At 46.5% G+C, this 18,852-nt stretch overlaps 1 protein-coding gene across 1 annotated transcript in view; it reads right to left on the bottom strand.

Moving 5' to 3' along the window:
- GALM (galactose mutarotase) overlaps positions 1-18,852 on the bottom strand; it is a 78,532-nt gene that overhangs the window by 44,747 nt on the left and 14,933 nt on the right. Inside the window, exons 3-4 of the mRNA XM_029065264.2 lie at positions 15,967-16,173; positions 2,134-2,215 (exon numbers count right to left, since the gene is read on the bottom strand). Of these exons, the coding sequence (XP_028921097.1) occupies positions 2,134-2,215; positions 15,967-16,173 (289 nt within the window). The remainder of the gene's footprint in view (positions 1-2,133; positions 2,216-15,966; positions 16,174-18,852) is intronic.

Below are 18,852 nucleotides of genomic sequence, written 5' to 3' on the forward strand. Positions count from 1 at the left end.
TCCAGGCGGCCACCACGTCCCCATTTGATGCATCAGCCCTTAAATCGGGCCTTGCAAAATGGGAAAATGTCCAGTTACCCTCGAGCCAAACAATGGCATTCGTTCACCTACCTCCTTTGGCACAATCGGCCTCTCGAGGGCTTCAAGAGTTACCACAAGACCGGCGGAGGCATCTATTTCTTCTGACTTTCAGGAGGCGACATCTCCCAAGTCGAAGCGCCACTCTACCTTTGCGTTTGCTGACAATAGTGTGGGGTCGCGGAGCGAGGCCGTGGGAACCTACCGACCGGAGGTTCTAGGGCACAGATGACAGAGTACCCTGGGCAAACCAAGCCTCAGTGGTCCAAAAAGGCACTGCTGCCTCTCCCTTGCCGGCCTCACTTCACTTATTTCGGTGAGACCCCCACCTAGGCTGGGTAGGCCTAGCGGGTCCTGAGTCATGGGGGAGCCTTCTTCATTCCCAATCTACCAATCGATCAATCAGTGCTGTTTATTGAACATTTACTATGTGCAGAGCACTAAACTAAGTGCTTGGAAAGTATAATACAGAGAAGCAGCATGGCGTGATGGATAGAGTACGGGCCTGGGAGTCAGAAGGTCATGGGTTCTTGTTGGCTATGTGACCTCAGTGACTTCAAGTCTCTGTGCCCCAGTTACCACATCTGCAAAATGGGGATTGAGACTGTGAGCCCCATGTGGGATGGGGATTGTGTCCAACCTGAATTGCTTGTACCCAACCCAGCGCTTAGTACAGTGATTGGCATGTAGTAAGCACTTAACAAATACCACAATTATTATCATTGCGACAGGGTTGATAGGTGCAACCCCAGCCCACAAGAAGCTTACAGTCAGTTCCTCTTTCGTACCTTATTTATGTATTTAATTTTATTTTTATTTATGTATTTATACTAATGTCTGTCTCTCCCTCCAGACTGTTAGCCCATTGTGGGTAGGGAAAGTGTCCGTTTATTTTTGTATTGTGCTCTCTCAAGCACTTATTACAGTGTTCTGCCCAGTAAGTGCTCAATAAATACAGCTGAATGAATGAACGAATGAACGTACCTTCTGCTCACCCTGCACACTTTGCCTTTCCCATCCCCTGCTTCCTCACATGGCCTTTCACTGTTCTCCCACCCTGCACATCCCCTCCTCTACCCCACGATAAACCCAACCAGAACAGCAATCTATCATTTAGGGAGGCATATGGATTAGCATCCTTCAACTAACTGGGAAGCAATGAGGCCTAGGGAAAGGAGTCAGAGGATCTGGGTATTGATCCTGGCTCTGACATCAGCCTGCTTGGTGACCTTGAGCAAGTCACTTCACTTCTCTGGGCCTCAGTTTCCTCAACTGTAAAATGGGGATGAAATAGCCCCATGAAAGTCCTTGTGGGACAGGGACTGTATCTGAACTGAGTGACTTCTACCTACCTCAGCGCTTGACACACAGTAAGTGATTAAGAAATACCATAATTTTTCTCATTTATTCAGCAATTATGGGCTGTATCCAAACCCCTGCCAGCTCTCCATTTCAGGGCACCAACTGGCTCCCCCGACAGCTGGCAGAGGTGGATGTGTGTTGGAGATGAGTCATTTCACTCTCCATACATAAGCACTCAATAAATACCATTGAATGAATTTTGAATGAATCGAATGAATTAGAGAAGCAGCGTGGCTTAGTGGCAAGAGCCCAGATTTGGGAGTCAGAGGACGTGGGTTCTAATCCCAGCTCCGCCACTTGTCAGCTGTGTGACTTTGGGCCAGTCACTTAACTTCTCTGTGCCTCAGTTACTTCTTCTATAAAATGGGGATGAAGACTGTGAGCCCCATGTGGGACAACCTGATTACCTTATATCTACCCCAGCACTTAGAACGGTGCTTGGCACATAGTAAGCGCTTAACAAATGCCATTATCATTATGATTATTATTATTACTACTGTTAATTTCAAGAGGACCACTTCCAACACCAACACCATCCATGGAGATCCGCTGTGAACAGGAAGTAACTTCACCAGGCCCCATCCGTTGATAGTCCTCTCCAAAACACATGGTAGTCTTCCGGTTAATCCGGACACCCCCGCCCCAAAACCATACACATTCGGGAAAACCAAGATTAGAAATAGAGTCACCAACCTGTAGGAACCAGAGTATCATCTACGGGCAAGTACTCATCGGCTTCGATAGAAACCTCGTGATCGTATATATTCGGGGAACCCTAAAGCAAAGGAGGAGAGAGGAAGAGAGAGTCAGAGAGAGACACTGAGAGGAAGGTGCTACTGTCAGATTTCATTCTTGATCATTCTTGATCATCGCACTAAGAGGCTAGTCACGTGATCTATTTCTCAGTATGAAAGGCATAGGGAGGGTGGCTTCTCGTGAATCCATAAATACTCATGGGGGGACTTTCGGGGATACGCGTGGGTTTGGTTAACCACCCCAACGAGCTTTCCTGTCAGAGGCCGTGGTGCTGCTGAGAGGTCAGAAACCAGAGTGGTTGGAATGCATTTTTAAACCCTTGAGGCTCTAGGTTGGTCTTCCCTTTAGACGTAAGCTCCTCGGGGGAAGGAAACATGCCTATAGACTCTGTTGTACGCGAGATGCAGCGTGGCCTGGTGGAAAAAGCAAGGGCCTGGGAGTCAGAGGGACTGGGATCTAATCCTGGCTCTGGCAACTGCTTGCTGTGTGACCTTGGGTGAATAAGGTAATCCAGATCCTTATGGGCAGGGAATGAGTCTGCTAATTCTGTTGTCTCGTGCTCTCCCAAGCTCTGACTTCAGTGTTCGGCACATAGTAAGTGCTCAATAATAATAACAACAAGGGTATCTGTTAAGAACTAACTATGTGTCAGGCACTATACTAAGCGCTGGGATGGATACAAGCAAATTGGGTTGGATGTAGTCTCTGTCCCATATGGGGCTCACAGTTTCAATCCCCATTTTACAGATGAGGTAATTGAGGCACAGAGGAGTGAAGTGTCTTGCTTAAGGTCATGCAGGAGACAAGTGACAGAGCTGGATTAGAACCCATGACCTTCTGACTCCCAGGCTTGTGCTCTATCCGGTAAATCATGTTGCTTCTTTGAAGAGGGAGGGCATTCCAGGCCAGAGGCAACACGAACCTCCGAAACTAGAAGAATGCACTCTAGGAATCAGCCATATAGTCCACTGCTCCAAAGTTAGCAATTTAATCAAACAACCAATCCATGGTATTTATTGAGTGCTTACTATATGCAGAACACTGTATCAAGTGCTTGGGAGAGTACAATACAACAGCATTGGTAGATACATTTCCTGCCCACAAGGAGCTTACACAGTACAGAGAAAGACAGACATTAAAAGAAGTTACAGATATGTACACAAGTGCTGCACCTCTCAGGGTCGCACCTGGAGAGTTTCCAGTCTTCTACCAATCTCGACTACGGGAGGGAGAGACAGGCAGAGGCCTACCTGTTCCGTTCCTAGCTTGGCCAGTGGCTAGCGAGTGGAAGGCGACCTGCTCTAAGTCAAAACTCACCCATGCTGGGCCGCAGTGGCAGAGGAGAGAGTGGAGGGCGGAGACTCAAGTTTACTGCACGGAAGGATGCAATGGTAAACCGCTGCCGTACTTTTACCCAGAAAACTCTTTGGATTCTCTATCAGAACGACTGCAGACGGAGGTGGGGCGTGCCGGGAGAGGTAATAATAATAATAACGACGCTATTTGTTAAGCGCTTACTACATGCCGAGCACTGATGCGTCCATGGCATCGCTGTGGGTCGGACACGACTCGCAACAACAAAAGTGCTGAGGGGCTGAGGATGGGGTGAATATCAATAATAATGTTGTTAAGCGCTTACTATGTGCAGAGCACTGTTCTAAGCGCTGGGGTAGATACAGGGTAATCAGGTTGTCCCACGTGAGGCTCACAGTCTTAATCCCCATTTTACAGATGAGGTAACTGAGGCACCGAGAAGTGAAGTGACTTGCCCACAGTCACACGGCTGACAAGTGGCAGAGCTAAGTGCTTACAGGGTACAGATCCAAGTGCAGAGGCGATGCAGAAGGGAGAGGGAGGAGGGGAAATGAGGGCTTAGTCCGGGAAGGCCTCTTGGTGGAGATGTGATTTTAATAGGGCACTGAAGATGGGGAGAGGGATGGCCTGCAGGATATGAAGCGGGAGGGAGTTCCAGGCCAGAAGCAGTTCGGGGGCAAGGGGATGGCGGTGAGGCAGATGAGATCAAGGGACGGCGAGTAGGTTGGCGTCGAAGGAGCGAAGTGTGCATGTTGGGTTGTAATAGGTAATCAGTGAGATAAGGTAGGAGTGGGAGAACTGATTGAGTTCTTTATAGCCAATTTATACAGTCGTTTTGTTCACCCTCAAGCTCTCAGGAAATTTCTCGGGGAGAAATGCCAATTCACACACCAACCTGGAACGCAAGCATAGCTTGGATTGCCTTTCTTGTTTTACTCTGTTTAACTATGTAATTGCACGCTCATATAGAGGTTGTTATGTCTTGCAGTGTTACCACTTTATTTTGTGAGAAGCAGTGTGGCTAGAGGAAAGAGCACGGGCCTGGGAGTCAGGAGTTCATGGGTTCTAATCCCAGCTATGCCACTTGTCTGCTGTGTGACCTTGGGTAAATCACTTCACTTCTCTGGGCCTTAGTTCCCTCATCTGTAAAATGGGGATTGAGTTGTGAGGCGTATGTGGTACAGGGACTGTGTCCAAGCTAATCACTTTGTATCTACCCAGCGTTTAGAACGTTGCTTGGCACATATTAAGCGCTTAACAAATACTATAATCGCGAGGAGCAGCATGTTCATGATAGAATATGGGCCTGGAAGTCAGAAGGCCATGGGTTCCAATCCTGACTCCACCACTGGTCTGTCATGTGACCATGGGCAAGTCACTTAATTTATCTGTGCCTCAGTGATCTCATTTGTAAAATTGGGATTGGGACTGTGAGTCCCACATGGGACAAGGAATGTGTCCAACCTGATTTGCTTATATCCATCCCAATGCTTAGTATAGTGCTTGGCACATAGGAAGCATTTAACAAATACCCTTATTATTATATTATTATTATTATTCACTTATTTGGGTCTCAGGTACTTCATCTGTAAAATGGGGATTAAGACTAGGAGCTGCATGTGGAACAGGGACTGTATCCAACCCGATTAGCTTGTATCTCCCTTAGCGCTTAGTACAGTGTCTGGCACATAGTAAGCGCTTAACAAGCGCTCTAAAAAAATAAAGGAAGGGCTTAGCAAACAAACCCTAAGTGTTATTATTACTTTATATGCACTATCAGAGCAGCACTATGGGGGTGGGTAGATGCAGAAATGGATATGAAATGGTTTCCCCAAGGCTACAACTATTTCACGTCCAAGACTGGGTTGAGTCTGAGACTTATTGCTTCCCATTCTCTGCTCGGCCCGCTGAACTGTACCAACTCGCCTCCGTAAACGTCTAGATGTCGGCCACATCCACCGGGGCTGCTGAATGGAGCCCTAGGGATTTACTGTTATAGTGTACTCTCCTAAGGGCTTAGTACAGGGCTCTGCAGACAGTAAGCGCTCAATAAATACGGTTGAATGAATGAATGAACGATTTTGCTAAAGACTGCAGTGCAGGCATCTCAGCTTGGTCACGTGTTCTTCCCTCACGCGTGCCTGGCAGCGTCCTTCCTACAAAGGTAGTGTCAAGCAGCACGGCCTAGTGGCTAGATCACGGGCCTGGGAGTCAGAAGGACACGGGTTCTAATCCTGCCTCCACCATTTGTCTGCTGTGTGACCTTGGGCAAGTCACTTCACTTCTCTGGGCCTCAGTTACTTCATCTGTAAATTGGGGATGGAGACGTTGCATCCCACTTGGGATATGGACTGTGTCCAACCTGATTAATTGTAACCACCCCGGCGCATAGTACAGTGTCTGGCACATAGTAAGTGCTTAACAAACACTGCAATTATTACTATTATTCTCTGGTCCTCAGTTGCTTCATTTGTAAAATGGGGATTAAGACTGGGAGTCCCATGTGGGCCAGGGACTGTGTGCAACCCGATTTGCTTGTATCTACCAGAGCACTTAGAACAATACTAGACACATAATAAGCGCTTAATAAATACCACAATTATTATAATTATTCTCTGGGCCTCAACTGCTTCATATGTAAAATGGGGATTAAGACTGTGAGCCCCATGTGGGACAGGGACTGTGTCCAACCTGATTATCTTGTATCTACCTGAGCACTTAGAACAATAGACACGTAGTAAGTGCTTAATAAATACCACAACTATTATTATTATTCTCTGGACCTCAATTGCTTCATCTGTAAAATGGGGATTAAGACTGTGATGTCCAACCATGTGAGGCAGGACCTATGTCCAACCTAATTATCCTGCATCTACCCTTCTTCTGCTTTTGCTTCTGCTTCTATCTGCTTCTGTTAGAAGCAGCATGGCATAGTGGAAAGAGCCCGGGCTTGGGAGTCAGAGGTTGTGGGTTCTAATCCCGGCTCCACCACTGATCAGCTGTGTGACTTCTCTGTACCTATGTTCCTTCATCTGTAAATTGGAGATGAAGACTGTGAGCCCCACATGGGACAACCTCATTACCTTGTATCTACCTCACTGCTTAGAACAGTGCTCGACACATAGTAAGTGCTTAACAAATGCCATCATTATTATTATTATTATATCCCAGCACATAGAACATTACTAGGCAAATAGTAGGTGCTTATCAAATACCATTATAATTATTATTCCTTATGAATACGAGTGGGAGTTGCATAAAGATTTCTGTTACAACCTCTTGCTAACACCAGTGGTATTCTTTGTCGCTTGAAATTTCCCAAGCTGACTTGCACAGCTCTTTTAGCAAAGTTTCGGTGAAACCCAGGTTGAAACAAAAACCGGTCCTCACCAGTTTGCCAGCCTTGAAAGCCATTTTTCATTTTTTTAAAAAACCAATGGGAACTCCAAAGCGCCTGAAACTTCAAAGCAGAAACTCGTGCCGATGACACCAAAAACCACTTTCTTCGAGAAACAGATAGGCTTCCTCTTAGGCAAATGCTTTTCAACTTCCCCGCCGTTTCTCTGAGGGGTCGGGGGAGGTGGTTACCCTCTGCGTCTCATCGTTGAGGCGCAGAGATGTCTCCTTGAGCGATGCAGCCAAAAATTGGATCCCTGATTTTGATGAGCCTTCCCTGCTCCCACTAATCTGTCTCGTGGCTTGGCGGGGGCCCTGATCCACACCTCCTTTACAAAGACACTTTTCTAACCCTCCTCCCTCCCTCCCCCACCTCCCAGGATTCTTGGGTTCTTAAAGAAGCAGTGTGGTGCCATAATACTAATTATGGCATCCGTTAAGCGCTTACTATGTGCCGAGCACCGTTCTTTGTGCCGGGGTAGATATGAGTTGATCAGGTCAGGTACAGTCTCTGTCCCACATGGGGCTCACGATCTAACTAGGCGGGAAAACAGAGAGGCAGCATTGCCTAGTGGAAAGAGCACGGGCCTGGGAGTCAGAGGACCTGGGTTCTAATAATAATTAGTAATAACTGGGGTATTTAAGCACTTACTATGTGCCAGGCACTGTACTAAGCACTAGGGTGGATAGAAGCAACAGTTCCTGTCCCACATAGGTCTCACAGTCTTAATCCCATTTTGCAGACGCAGTAACTGAGGTAGAGAGAACTTAAGTGCCCAAGGTCACAAAGCAGATGAGTGGCGGAGCCGGGATTAGAACCCAGATCCTTCTGACTCCCAGGCCTGTTCTTTTTCCACTAGGCCAGGCTGTTTCTCAGTTCTAATCCTGGCTCTGCCACTTGTCTGCTGTGCACTGTACCGTGCTTTCCCTCTAGACTCTAAACTCATTATGGACAGGGAATGTGTTTGCTAATTCTGTTGTACTGTACTCTCCCAAGCGCTTAGAACATTGCTCTGCACATAGTAAGCACACAATAAAGACCACCGATTGATTGAAGTGGAGACAGCATGAGGTTCTAATCCCAGCTCTGCCACCATCCACCTTAAGCAAGTCACTTAACTTCCCTTGACCTCAGTTTCCTCATCTGTAAAATGGGGATAATGGATTCCTCCCTGGCAGGAATATTGGATGCATACGAGAGAACGGACATGAAAAATAGCTGATATACCAAGTATTGTTACTATTACTTCTCTGTGGAGGGAAAATGGGACTTTTAAGTTAGAGGGCTGGGATGGTTGGTCTCCTGATTTTGATGGGAAAAAAAAAGGTAAGTTTCCTTTTTAGGGAACCTGATAAACAGCTGGCTTGTACTGCTATGGCTACTGTCCTTGTTATGCTATTTTTGCTCTTTGTTTATGGGGGTGAAGGACAGGAAAAAGTATTTTGCAATGGAAAACGGGAAATTGGCGCTCTTTTCTTTAAAGGAATGCCAGGGCGGAAAAGGATAACTTAGCTAACATACCTGGGAAAATTCTAGAACAAATCTTAGAACGATCAAATTGGCCACCCCAAGATACTGGTGGCCAACAGTATGATCGTGTGAAGAGAAACCTGTGGCAGAATAATTTAATTTTCTTCTATCAGAGAGTGTCAGGCTTTGTAGAGTAGGGGGATGCATGAGTGGAAAGTTTCTAGACTTCAGAAAGGTTTTTAATTTTGTCCTAGAACATATTCTCTTCAACAACTGAGAAGAACATGGTTTAGCTCTCTGGTTCCTAAAAGAGACTCAGAATAAAGTGGCTGGAAACCGGGTTGCCTTAGATAGGATGTGACAAGGTCAATAAAAGGACGAGGAAAGGTGTGGGGAGGAAAAGGAAAATGGTGCCAAGGGGAATGAAATCAGGGAAGTGAAGGGCAGCAGGGTTCATTCATTCATTCATTCATTCATTCATTCATTCATTCATTCATTCATTCAATCACATTTATTAAGCGCTTACTGTGTGCAGAGAGCTGTACTAAGCATTCAAGAAAGTACAATACAACAATAAACAGTGACATTCCCTGCCCACAAAGAGCTCACAGTCTACAGGGGGGAAGACAGACATCAATATAAATAAAACTACAGGTATATACAATAGCGCTGTGAGACTGGCATGGTTTTTTTATGGTATTTGTTAAACACTCCATGTCAGGCACTGTACTAAGCACTAGCGTAGATCTAAGCTAATTGGGTTGGACATCGTACATATCCCACATGGGGCTCACAATCTTAATCCCCTCAGAGAAGCAGCGTGGCCTAGAGGAAGGAGCACGGGCCTGGGAATCAGAGTTCTAATCACAGCTCTGCCTATCGCTTGCTGCGTGACCTTGGATGAGTCTCTTAACTTCTCTGTGCCTCAGTTTCCTCAACTGTAAAATGGGGATTCAATCCTACTCAGCCTGTGAGCCCCATGTGGGACAGGGACTGTGTCCAACCTGATAAATCTGTATTCCACTATTAGAAAAGTGCTTGATGCAGAGGAAGCGCTTAACAAACACCATAAAACAAAGAAATATTTGATAGATGAGGTAACTGAGGCCCAGAAAAGTGAAGTGACTTGCCCAAGGTCACACAGCAGACAAGTGGTGGGGTAGTATTCTACTTTCTCTGCTGCTGCCTTCTCCTGTGCTTCTGTCCAGTGGCTCTGGGGGAGGTCCAGCCAGCTCAGGATGGACAAGTTCACCTGGAGCCCGCACTCTGGCTTCTGGCTGGGCGGAGGCAGCAGTAGCCCTGGTTTAGAGCGAAGTGGGAGTCGGAAGGCCCTGGGTTCTAATCCCGACTCTACCGCTTGTGTGTGACTTTGAGCAAGTCACTTCACTTCTCTGGGCTTCAGTTTCCTCAAATGTAAAATGGGGATTAAGACTGTGAGCCCCATGTGGGACAGGGACTGTGTCCAACCTGATTAGTTTGTAGCTACCCCAGCACTTAGAACAGTGCTTGACACATAGTGAGCACTTAACAAATAGCAGGAAAAAAAAAGAGAAAAGAAAAACCTGGCTGGTCTTGGGCTGGGTGTCCACCCGCGCCACTGGGCACTGGGCATAGCTCTGCATGCTTGGCACTGGAAGCCCGGCCCAACGTGGGACCAGGGACGCTGGCCATCATGAGCAAACAACTCCCTCCTCATGGGAGCCCTTCCATCAGCAAGGTTCAATCCACCAACCCATCAATCGTATTTATTGAATGCTCACTGTGTGCATAGCACTGTACTAAGTGCTTGGGAGAGCACCATATAACCGAGGTGGCAGACACGCTGCCCGCCCACGATGAGTTTACAGTCTACAGTGGGAGACAGACACTAATAGAAATAAATTACATATGTGGATATAAGTGCTATGGGGCTGGGACAGGGGGATTCATTCAATTGTATTTATTGCACTTACTGTGGGCACAGCACTGTACTAAGCGCTTGGGAGCGTACAGTGCAACAATCAACAGACCCATTCATTGCCTACAACAAACTTACAGTGTGTGAGAAGGGGGAGAAAGAAATCAATACAAATAAATAAAATGACAGACACATAAGTGCAGAGGGGACGGGGAAGAGCAAAGGGAGCAAGTCAGGGTGATGCAGAAGGGAGTGGGAGATGAAGAAAGGGGGGCTTAGTCTGGGAAAGCCTCTTGGAGGAGATGTGCTTCAATAAGGCTTTGAAGCAGGGAGAGTCATTGTCTCTCGGGTTTGAGAAAGCAAGACTTTCCAGGCAGGACATAGGCTAGGGGTTGGTAGAGAGATAAGCGAGATTGAGGATTAATAAAGGGAGCATGTCAGGGTGACAGAGAAGGGAGTGGGAGAAGAAGAATAATAATGTTGGTATTTGTTAAGCGCTTACTATGTGCAGAGCACTGCTCTAAGCACTGGGGTAGATACAGGATAATCAGGTTGTCCCACGTGAGGCTCACAGTTAATCCCCATTTTACAGATGAGGGAACTGAGGCACCGAGAAGTTAAGTGACTTGCCCACAGTCACACAGCTGACAAGTGGCAGAGTCGGGATTCGAACCCAAGAACTCTGACTCCCAAGCCCGGACTCTTTCCACTGAGCCATGTTGCTTCTCCGAAAGGAGGGCTTAGTCAGGGAAGGCCTCTTGGAGGGGATGCTCCTTCAAAATGGCTGTGAAGGTGGGGAAAGTAATGTGCAGGCACCTCAGTTCCATCATTTCTGGGGGACGCAAATGCAATCCAAGGAAGCTGAGGAGAGAGGTGGGACAGATCCTGAAATCTCTGAAAGGTCCTGCCTCAATCGGGATGCTCAGTCACCTTGGAGACCCGGAGCAGATTCAGTCAATCAATCAATGGTATTTTTTGCACAATGAACTAAGCATTTGGGAAAGTACAATAAAATAACAAAGAAGAAACTGGAAACTGGAAACCATGAGAAACTTGCAGTTTACAGGAGACAGACATTGAAATAAATTACAGATAGGGGAAATAATAAAATATAAGAATATGTACATAACTGAACACAAACAGCTACAATAGATTGGGAACTGGGTGCCCTTTCAATTTGGTGGGATAGTTAACACTGTCAGAACATGCCAGCTCTTTCTCATAAGTCATGAATATACATTTCTATCAGAGGTTACCAAGATTTCTCGCCCACTTAAAACTGTAGTTAGAGGTGTAATCAGGTATTTTAGAAGCTGCTCCTTTCCCTCTTTCACAGTTATTAAGGCCCACAGTAAGAAGAAGGTTCAAGAAGAAATGTGAGAAGAAATCTGACAAAAGCCTAGCTGTCTTCCTAAAGCCAGTTGAAATTTAAAAACGGGGGAAGCATAATTTTCATTGGTTTCTAATGTATTGCCTTTGAATCAATCAAATTTGAAACTGATGGTTTTTAATGATTCTCTGCCTTTGAAATACATTTATAAAATGAATGCCAGCTCTCAGAAAAGAATAATCTAAGGTGTGGTGTTTCATTAAAAGCAAAAGCATTTACTGAGCATCCATAGTATGTACTAAGTGCTTGTGAAAGTATGACAGAATAAATTATTTGACATGAACCCTGCCCTCAGAGAGCTTAATCTGAATCCCTAAACCTGTCCCATTGGAAAAATTATTTGGCTTAGTAGAGTTGGGTCAGTTACACTGAGGGAGAAAGAGTACTGTTGAAAGAGGAACAGCACAGCCTAATGGATGGAGCACGGGCCTGGGAGTCAAAGGATCTGGGTTCTAGTCCCAGATCCACCATGAAGTTGCTGTGTGACCATGGACAAGTCACTTCACTTCTCTCTGCCTCAGTTTTCCTCATCTAGTAGGGATTAAGTCTGTGAGCTCCATGTGGGACAGGGACTGTGTCCAACCAGATTTGCTTGTATCCGCCCCAGCGCTTTGTACCACGGACTGTACTAGTACCCCGTAAGCGCTTTAAGTTTACCACTGTATTAAGAGATTTTTTTTTTAATGTTTTTAATCCCCAGAGCTTGGGAACTGTGGTCTTGGGAACTTCATCTCCACAGAGTAATTGCACACCTTCCCTCCCGTCTCCCTGGACCCTTGCTCCCGGCATGCTCAGGGCCCTCCAGAACCGAAATAAGAGCTGCTCCTGTGGGCATCCACTGCATAATAATAATAATAATGTTGGAATTTGTTAAGCGCTTACTACGTGCCGAGCACTGTTCTAAGCGCTGGGGTAGACACAGGGGAATCAGGTTGTCCCACGTGGGGCTCACAGTCTTCATCCCCATTTTACAGATGAGGTAACTGAGGCACCGAGAAGTTAAGTGACTTGCCCAAAGTCACACAGCTGACAAGTGGCCAAGCCGGGATTCGAACCCATGACCTCTGACTCCAAAGCCCGTGCTCTTTCCACTGAGCCACGCTGCTTCTCTGCATGAGACCTCCACAACTCCCCAGGAATAATAATAATAGTAATAACAATGGTATTGGTTAAGCGCTTACTATGTGCCAAGCACAGTTCAGATTAGTGACTGCAGGTGTGCCTGAACTCTTGAGTCCTGAGAAGCCTGAAATTCTGCTCCTCTAGCCATAGCTCCCCATTGATTTTGTTCGTATTTTGGGCATACTTGTCTGGGTTGTGTTTTAATGTTTCCTCATTCCTGATGGGTCTAACTCCAGTTCCTTCATATGACTCATAAATTGTAAGCCCCTTTCCCCGCAGCTCCGCAAGGGACAGAGCAATACCTGTGTATTCTCTCCAGCATTTAGTTGGTGTTCTGCACCCAGTAAGCCCTTAATAATCAATTGATAGTATTTACTGAGCACTTACTGCATGCAGAGCACTCTACTAAGCACTTAGGAGAGTACAATATAATGGAGTTGATAGACGCGTTAAATGTTATTGTCTTGTCTTATACTGTCGAGTCATCTCCGACCCATAGCGACTCCATGGACGCATCTCTCCCAGAACGCCCCACTGCCATCTGCAATCGCTCTGGTAGTGGATCCATAGGGTTTTCTTGGTTAAAATATGGAAGTTGTTTACCCTTGCCTTCTTCCGCCCAGTAAACCTGAGTCTCCGCCCTCGACTCTTTCCCATGCCGCTGCTGCCCGGCACAGGTGACTTGTAGCAGATTACCTTCCTCTCGCTAGCCACTGACCAAGCTAGGAATGGAATGGGTAGGCCTCTGATGGACTCTCCCTCCGAGACTAGTAGAGGACTGGAAACTCTCCAGATGCCATCCTGAGAGGGATATATATTTTTACTTTTGGCTTCTATTCTGTTGGGTGGGCAGACAAGGAGGGAGCGATGGATGGATCCAACAAAAATAGGATGAAGTTGATTCAGAACATGGATCATGGGACCAAACTGCCTGGAAAATATGGTAACGGTCAATCAAGCCAGGAAGTAAGAGGTCTGGGAAACCACAACAATTACGTGGCTGACGTTAGATCCTTATCTTTTATTCCTCTTCCAATTTTCTCCAGCATCTAGCCCATGCCCCTTTCCTCTTTCTCTTCCATGTTAATTCATTCAATTGTATCTACTGAGCACTTACTGTGTGCAAAGCACTATACTAAGGGTTTGGGAGAGTATAATATAACATCAGACACATTCCCTGCCCACAGTGAGCTCACAGTAGTTCTGCATATTTCATAGCACCTCGCTGTTCAAACCTAACAAACTTCTTACCATTTTTCATCCCAACTTTCCTGCGCCAAACCATTGCTTCAACTTTATCTTTTCTTAGAACATCCTCCCAACTCGGCTTCGTCCAGCTCAATCCCTCTCTCCTTCAATGGATCCAAGTGACATCCCCTGAGGGCGGGGATCATAACTATTTGTACTCTCCCACACTGTGGTCTGCACACTGTAAGTGCTCCATAAAATCTTCCTTCAACTTACACTGTGAACCCCATGTGGGACAGGGACTGTGTCCAACATGATAAATCTGTACCTACCCCAGCACTTTTTTTAAAAGTGGTATTTGTTAAGCACTTACTATGTGTCAGGAACTGTAATAAGTACTGGAGTTGATACAAGCTAATCTACTGGGGTAGATCCATGCTAATTGGGTTGGACACAGTCCCTGTCCCACTAGGGACTCACAATCCTAATCCCCATTTTACAGATGAGGCAAGTGAAGTGGTTAGCCCAAGGTCACACAGAAGATAAGTGGTGGTGCTGGGATTAGAACCCAGAACCTTCTGACTCCTAGACCCATGCTCTATCCACTAGCCCATGCTGCTCCCCCCTTAGGATAGTGCTCGACACATAGTAAGTGCTTCACGAATACCATTAAAAAATTTTTTAAAATAATCAAATACCATTAACTGATTGATTCCATTCTTTCAGCCACCAGGCACCCTTATTTAGAGCACCTTTCTTTATATTTGATTTGTTTATCCATGTGTACTTATTATTTTTAACCATTCCCATGTTTTTAAAAACTGCGTGTTATTTAATTTGCCTTCCCCTTAATCTGTAAGCTCCCCAGGGGGTGGGGATCGTGTCGTCTATATTTTTCAAATGTTCCCAGGCACCTTATACAGTGGTCTGCACGTAGCAGTCGCTCAAGTCAATAGTCCTGAAACCAATAGTCATACTCATCTTTCCCGGGGTGGGGAGAAGAAAGAAGTGAAACTCAAAATGACTCAGTTCCTATTTCATAGGAATGGGCGACAGGAATATATCTTCAGTAGCAGGACTGATTGAGTGGATAGAGCACGAGCCTAAGAGTCAGAAGGTCATGGGTTTTAATCCCGCCTCCGCCACTTGTCAGCTGTGTGACTTTGGGCAAGTCACTTAACTTCTCTGTGCCTCAGTTACCTCATCTGTAAAATGGGGATGAAGACTGTGCACCCCACGTGGGACAACCTGATCACCTTGTATTCTCCCCAGCGCTTAGAACAGTGCTTTGCACATAGTAAGCGCTTAACAAATACCATCATTATTATTATTATCCCCTCTAGACTGTAAGCTCCTTTTGGGCAGAGAACGGGTCTATCGACTCTGTGGTACATTACTCTCTCAAGTGCTTAGTAAAGTGCTCTGCCCATAATAAGTGCTCACTAAATATCATCGCTTGGTTGATCGGTGTAACCATTCAGGGGTGACTTCTGGGCAGGGCCTACCATCCTGTGGGCTCGCAGTATGTGACAATACCCTTCTAGGAGAAAAGTGATCACTCACGTCAGGGAGTGCACATTCTGAGCATCGGGTGGTCATTTAGTGGCCTGAGAGAGACTTCACTAAAGTTCTGGTTCCTCGGAAGCATTATTGCTGGGAAGCGGCATGGCCTAGTGGATAAAGCACAGACCTAGAAGTCAGTAGGACCTGGGTACTAATTCCGGCTTCGCCTCTTGTCTGCTGTGTGCCCTCGGGCAAGACACAGTGCTTCTCTGAGTTTCCTCCTCTGTAAAATGAGGTTTAATGCTGGGAAGCAGGGGACCCTCATCACCGCAACCAACCTATCTGCCGACCAGGGCCATCATCATCATCATCATCATCACCATCAGTGGTATTTATTAAGCACTGATTGTGTGCAGAGCACTGTAAGTAGCCAGGGCGCCTATAATCCCACGTTCTGAGCAGGGAGTCACACCGGCCACGGGGACTTACCTGACCAGCCAAGTTAAAATAGGTATGGTTTGTCAGGTTGACAGGCGTGGGCTTGTTGGTCTGAGCTCTGTAGTTCACTGCCAACTCCCCTCCGTCGAGCGTGTACGTCACCCAAACCTTCAGCTCCCCAGGGTAGCCCTCCTCGCCATCTGGACTGATCCGGAAGAACTGAACACCATTGGGCAACTCTTGCGCGCTCCACAGGAACTGGAGAAGATATCGTTGGAAGAAAGGCCTTTAATCCACAGACAAAGACAGAAAAATCACATGTCACGGATCAAGCCGAATCCTTTCCGGGAAGGCAAGTGTTTTCAATTTCTTATTTACGGCTAATCACCTCAGGCGCTGGTTATTTCTGAACAACAGCCTTTCACATCCCCAGTATCGTGTTTTTTATGTGGGGAAAGGTCTCTTGAGAGAAAAAAATGAGGCTTTTCTTTTCCAATTCCCAAATAAAATAACATACTCTTTCCTGAGAGTTTTTTTTTTGAACTCTTAATTCTTTCCTCTCATATTTTTCTTCCTTGGTCCCACAGTACTCTGGCAGACAGCCTATTAGTAAGTTTCCAGAGGCAGTGCTAACACACAGACTCCAGGAAGTTACACATTTTCTCCCTGTCTTGGTTTACCTTCTCCTTATAGGGCTGTTTTAAGACTTGATTAAAGCTAATAATAATAATAATATTTTAAAGAGCTTATTATTTGCCAAGCACTGTACTAAGCATTGAAGATGATATCATATAAGTAGATCAGACAGTCTTTGGCCCACATGGGGTTCACAATCTCAGTATGAGGGACAACAGGTACTCAATCTCCATTTTACAGATGAGGAAGCTGAGCCACAAAGAAGTTAACTGATGTGCCCAAGATCACACATGGGGTAAGTGGCAGAGTGGGGATAAGAATTTGGGTCCTCTGACTCCCAGGCCTGGGCTTAATCAAGTTAGATGCAGTCCCTGTTTCATGTGGGGCTCAGAGTCTTAATCCCCATTTTTATAAATGGTACTTGTTTAATGGTTTTATTTTTAATGTTATTTGTTAAGCACTTACTACATGCCAGGCACTGTTCTAAGGGCCGGGATAGATAGAAGCTAAGCAGGTTGGACACAGTCCATGCACCACATGGGGCTCACAGTCTTAATCCCCATTTTACAGATGAGGAAACTGAGGCCCAGAGAAGTGAGGTGACCTGTCCAAGGTCACACAGCGGACAAGTGGCAGAACCAGAATTAGAACTCCTGAGACCTTCCTAACATGACGGCTGCCACCCCCTGCCTGTTCTGGGGCTTTCACAAGATGGTAGCCATATAGTGAGGGCACAATGTAATAATAATAATAATAATAATAATAATAATAATAATAATGGTATTTATTAAGCGCTTACCTATGTGCCAGATGCTGTACTGAGATCTGGAGTAGATAGAAGGTAATCGGGTTGGACGCAGTCCCTGTCCCACATGGGGCTCACAATCTTAATCCCCCTTTTACAGATGACAGAAACGAGGCCCAGAGAAGTGAAGTGACTTACCCAAGGTCATACAGCAGACAAGTGGTGGAGCCAGGATCAGAGCCCACTTCCTTCTGACTCACAGGCCCGTGCTCTAGCCACTAGGCCTTGCAGCTTCCCCAATGTAGGTCGGGGAGGAAGGGCAGCTGATGGGGAAGCATGGTACAAGTACTTGAAGCCAGGGGAGGATGGCGTGTGTGAGTGACAGTGTTATCATCGGGTTATGACTCACCCACAGCTGCTTGTGGGGCTGAAGTGTCACCGCTCCGGGACTGAAGCTCAGGCTAATGGGGGTGTGTGGGGTGCCACCATTTTGGGAGGCACCCGTGGGCTCAGCTTCTCTAAGGTTGGGGGCGGGCGGAGCGGCTGCTTCAGGAGGGATCTGGTGGACTCAGCCCCAAGTGCGGCCTGTTCGGTGGCCCGTGGCGGGAGTAGGGCCAAGCCAGAGGGGGTGACTGACTCTGGAAATCCCTGACTCTCCGCCTGACGAAACAGCGTAGAGTGTAAACCCGTCAAAGGGCAGGGACTGTTTCTATCTGTTACCGATTTGTACATTCCAAGCGCTTAGTACAGTGCTCTGCACATAGTAAGCACTCAATAAATACTATTGAATGAATGAATGCTGATGTCACACAGTAAGCCGCAAGAGATGATCGCATCACTACTGAGAGCTCACCTCCTCCAGGACACTTTCCCAGACTGAGCCCTCCCTTTCCCTCTGCTCCCCCACCCTCAGCTCTTTCCCCCTTCCCCTCGGCACCGTGCTCATTTGTATATATTATTTATTACCCTATTTATTTTGTTAATAAGGTGTATATCTCCTTGATTCGATTTATTTTGATGATGTGGTCTTGTTTTTGTTTTGTTCTGTTTTGCTCTGCTCTGCTGTCTGTCTCCCCCACTTAGACTATGAGCCTGTGATTGGGCAGGGACTGTCTCTATCTGTTGCCGAATTGTACATTCCAAGCGCTTAGTACAGTGCTCTGCACATAGTAAGCTCTCAGTAAATGAATGAATCACGCTCCGTGTAAAAAATGATGTTTTACCTCATGGGTCACGTGAGGGGCGGCACTTTGAACTCCCATCTTAGGGCATATGACTGAAGGAAGGCGGCCCCGTCTAGGAGAGGGGGATAAGAGCATTCCCGGCTCTTTCTGCAGACTCGTGCCAACAATGGGAATTCTGGAGGTCTCAAGGCTGCCAAGGGTTGTGTCCATCTTGCTTCCATCTCTGGCCCTTTTATGCTTTAGGGGCAGGGTGGGCTGAATATGGCTTTTTTTCCTGCCCAAAAAGCTCAGGGGAGTGAATCTAGTGGTAAGCTCATTATGTGCAGGGAATATGTCTGTGTATCGTACTTTCCCAAGTGCTTAGTACAGTGC

Source organism: Ornithorhynchus anatinus, chromosome 1 (assembly GCF_004115215.2).
Source record: "Ornithorhynchus anatinus isolate Pmale09 chromosome 1, mOrnAna1.pri.v4, whole genome shotgun sequence".
Classification (NCBI taxonomy): domain Eukaryota; kingdom Metazoa; phylum Chordata; class Mammalia; order Monotremata; family Ornithorhynchidae; genus Ornithorhynchus; species Ornithorhynchus anatinus.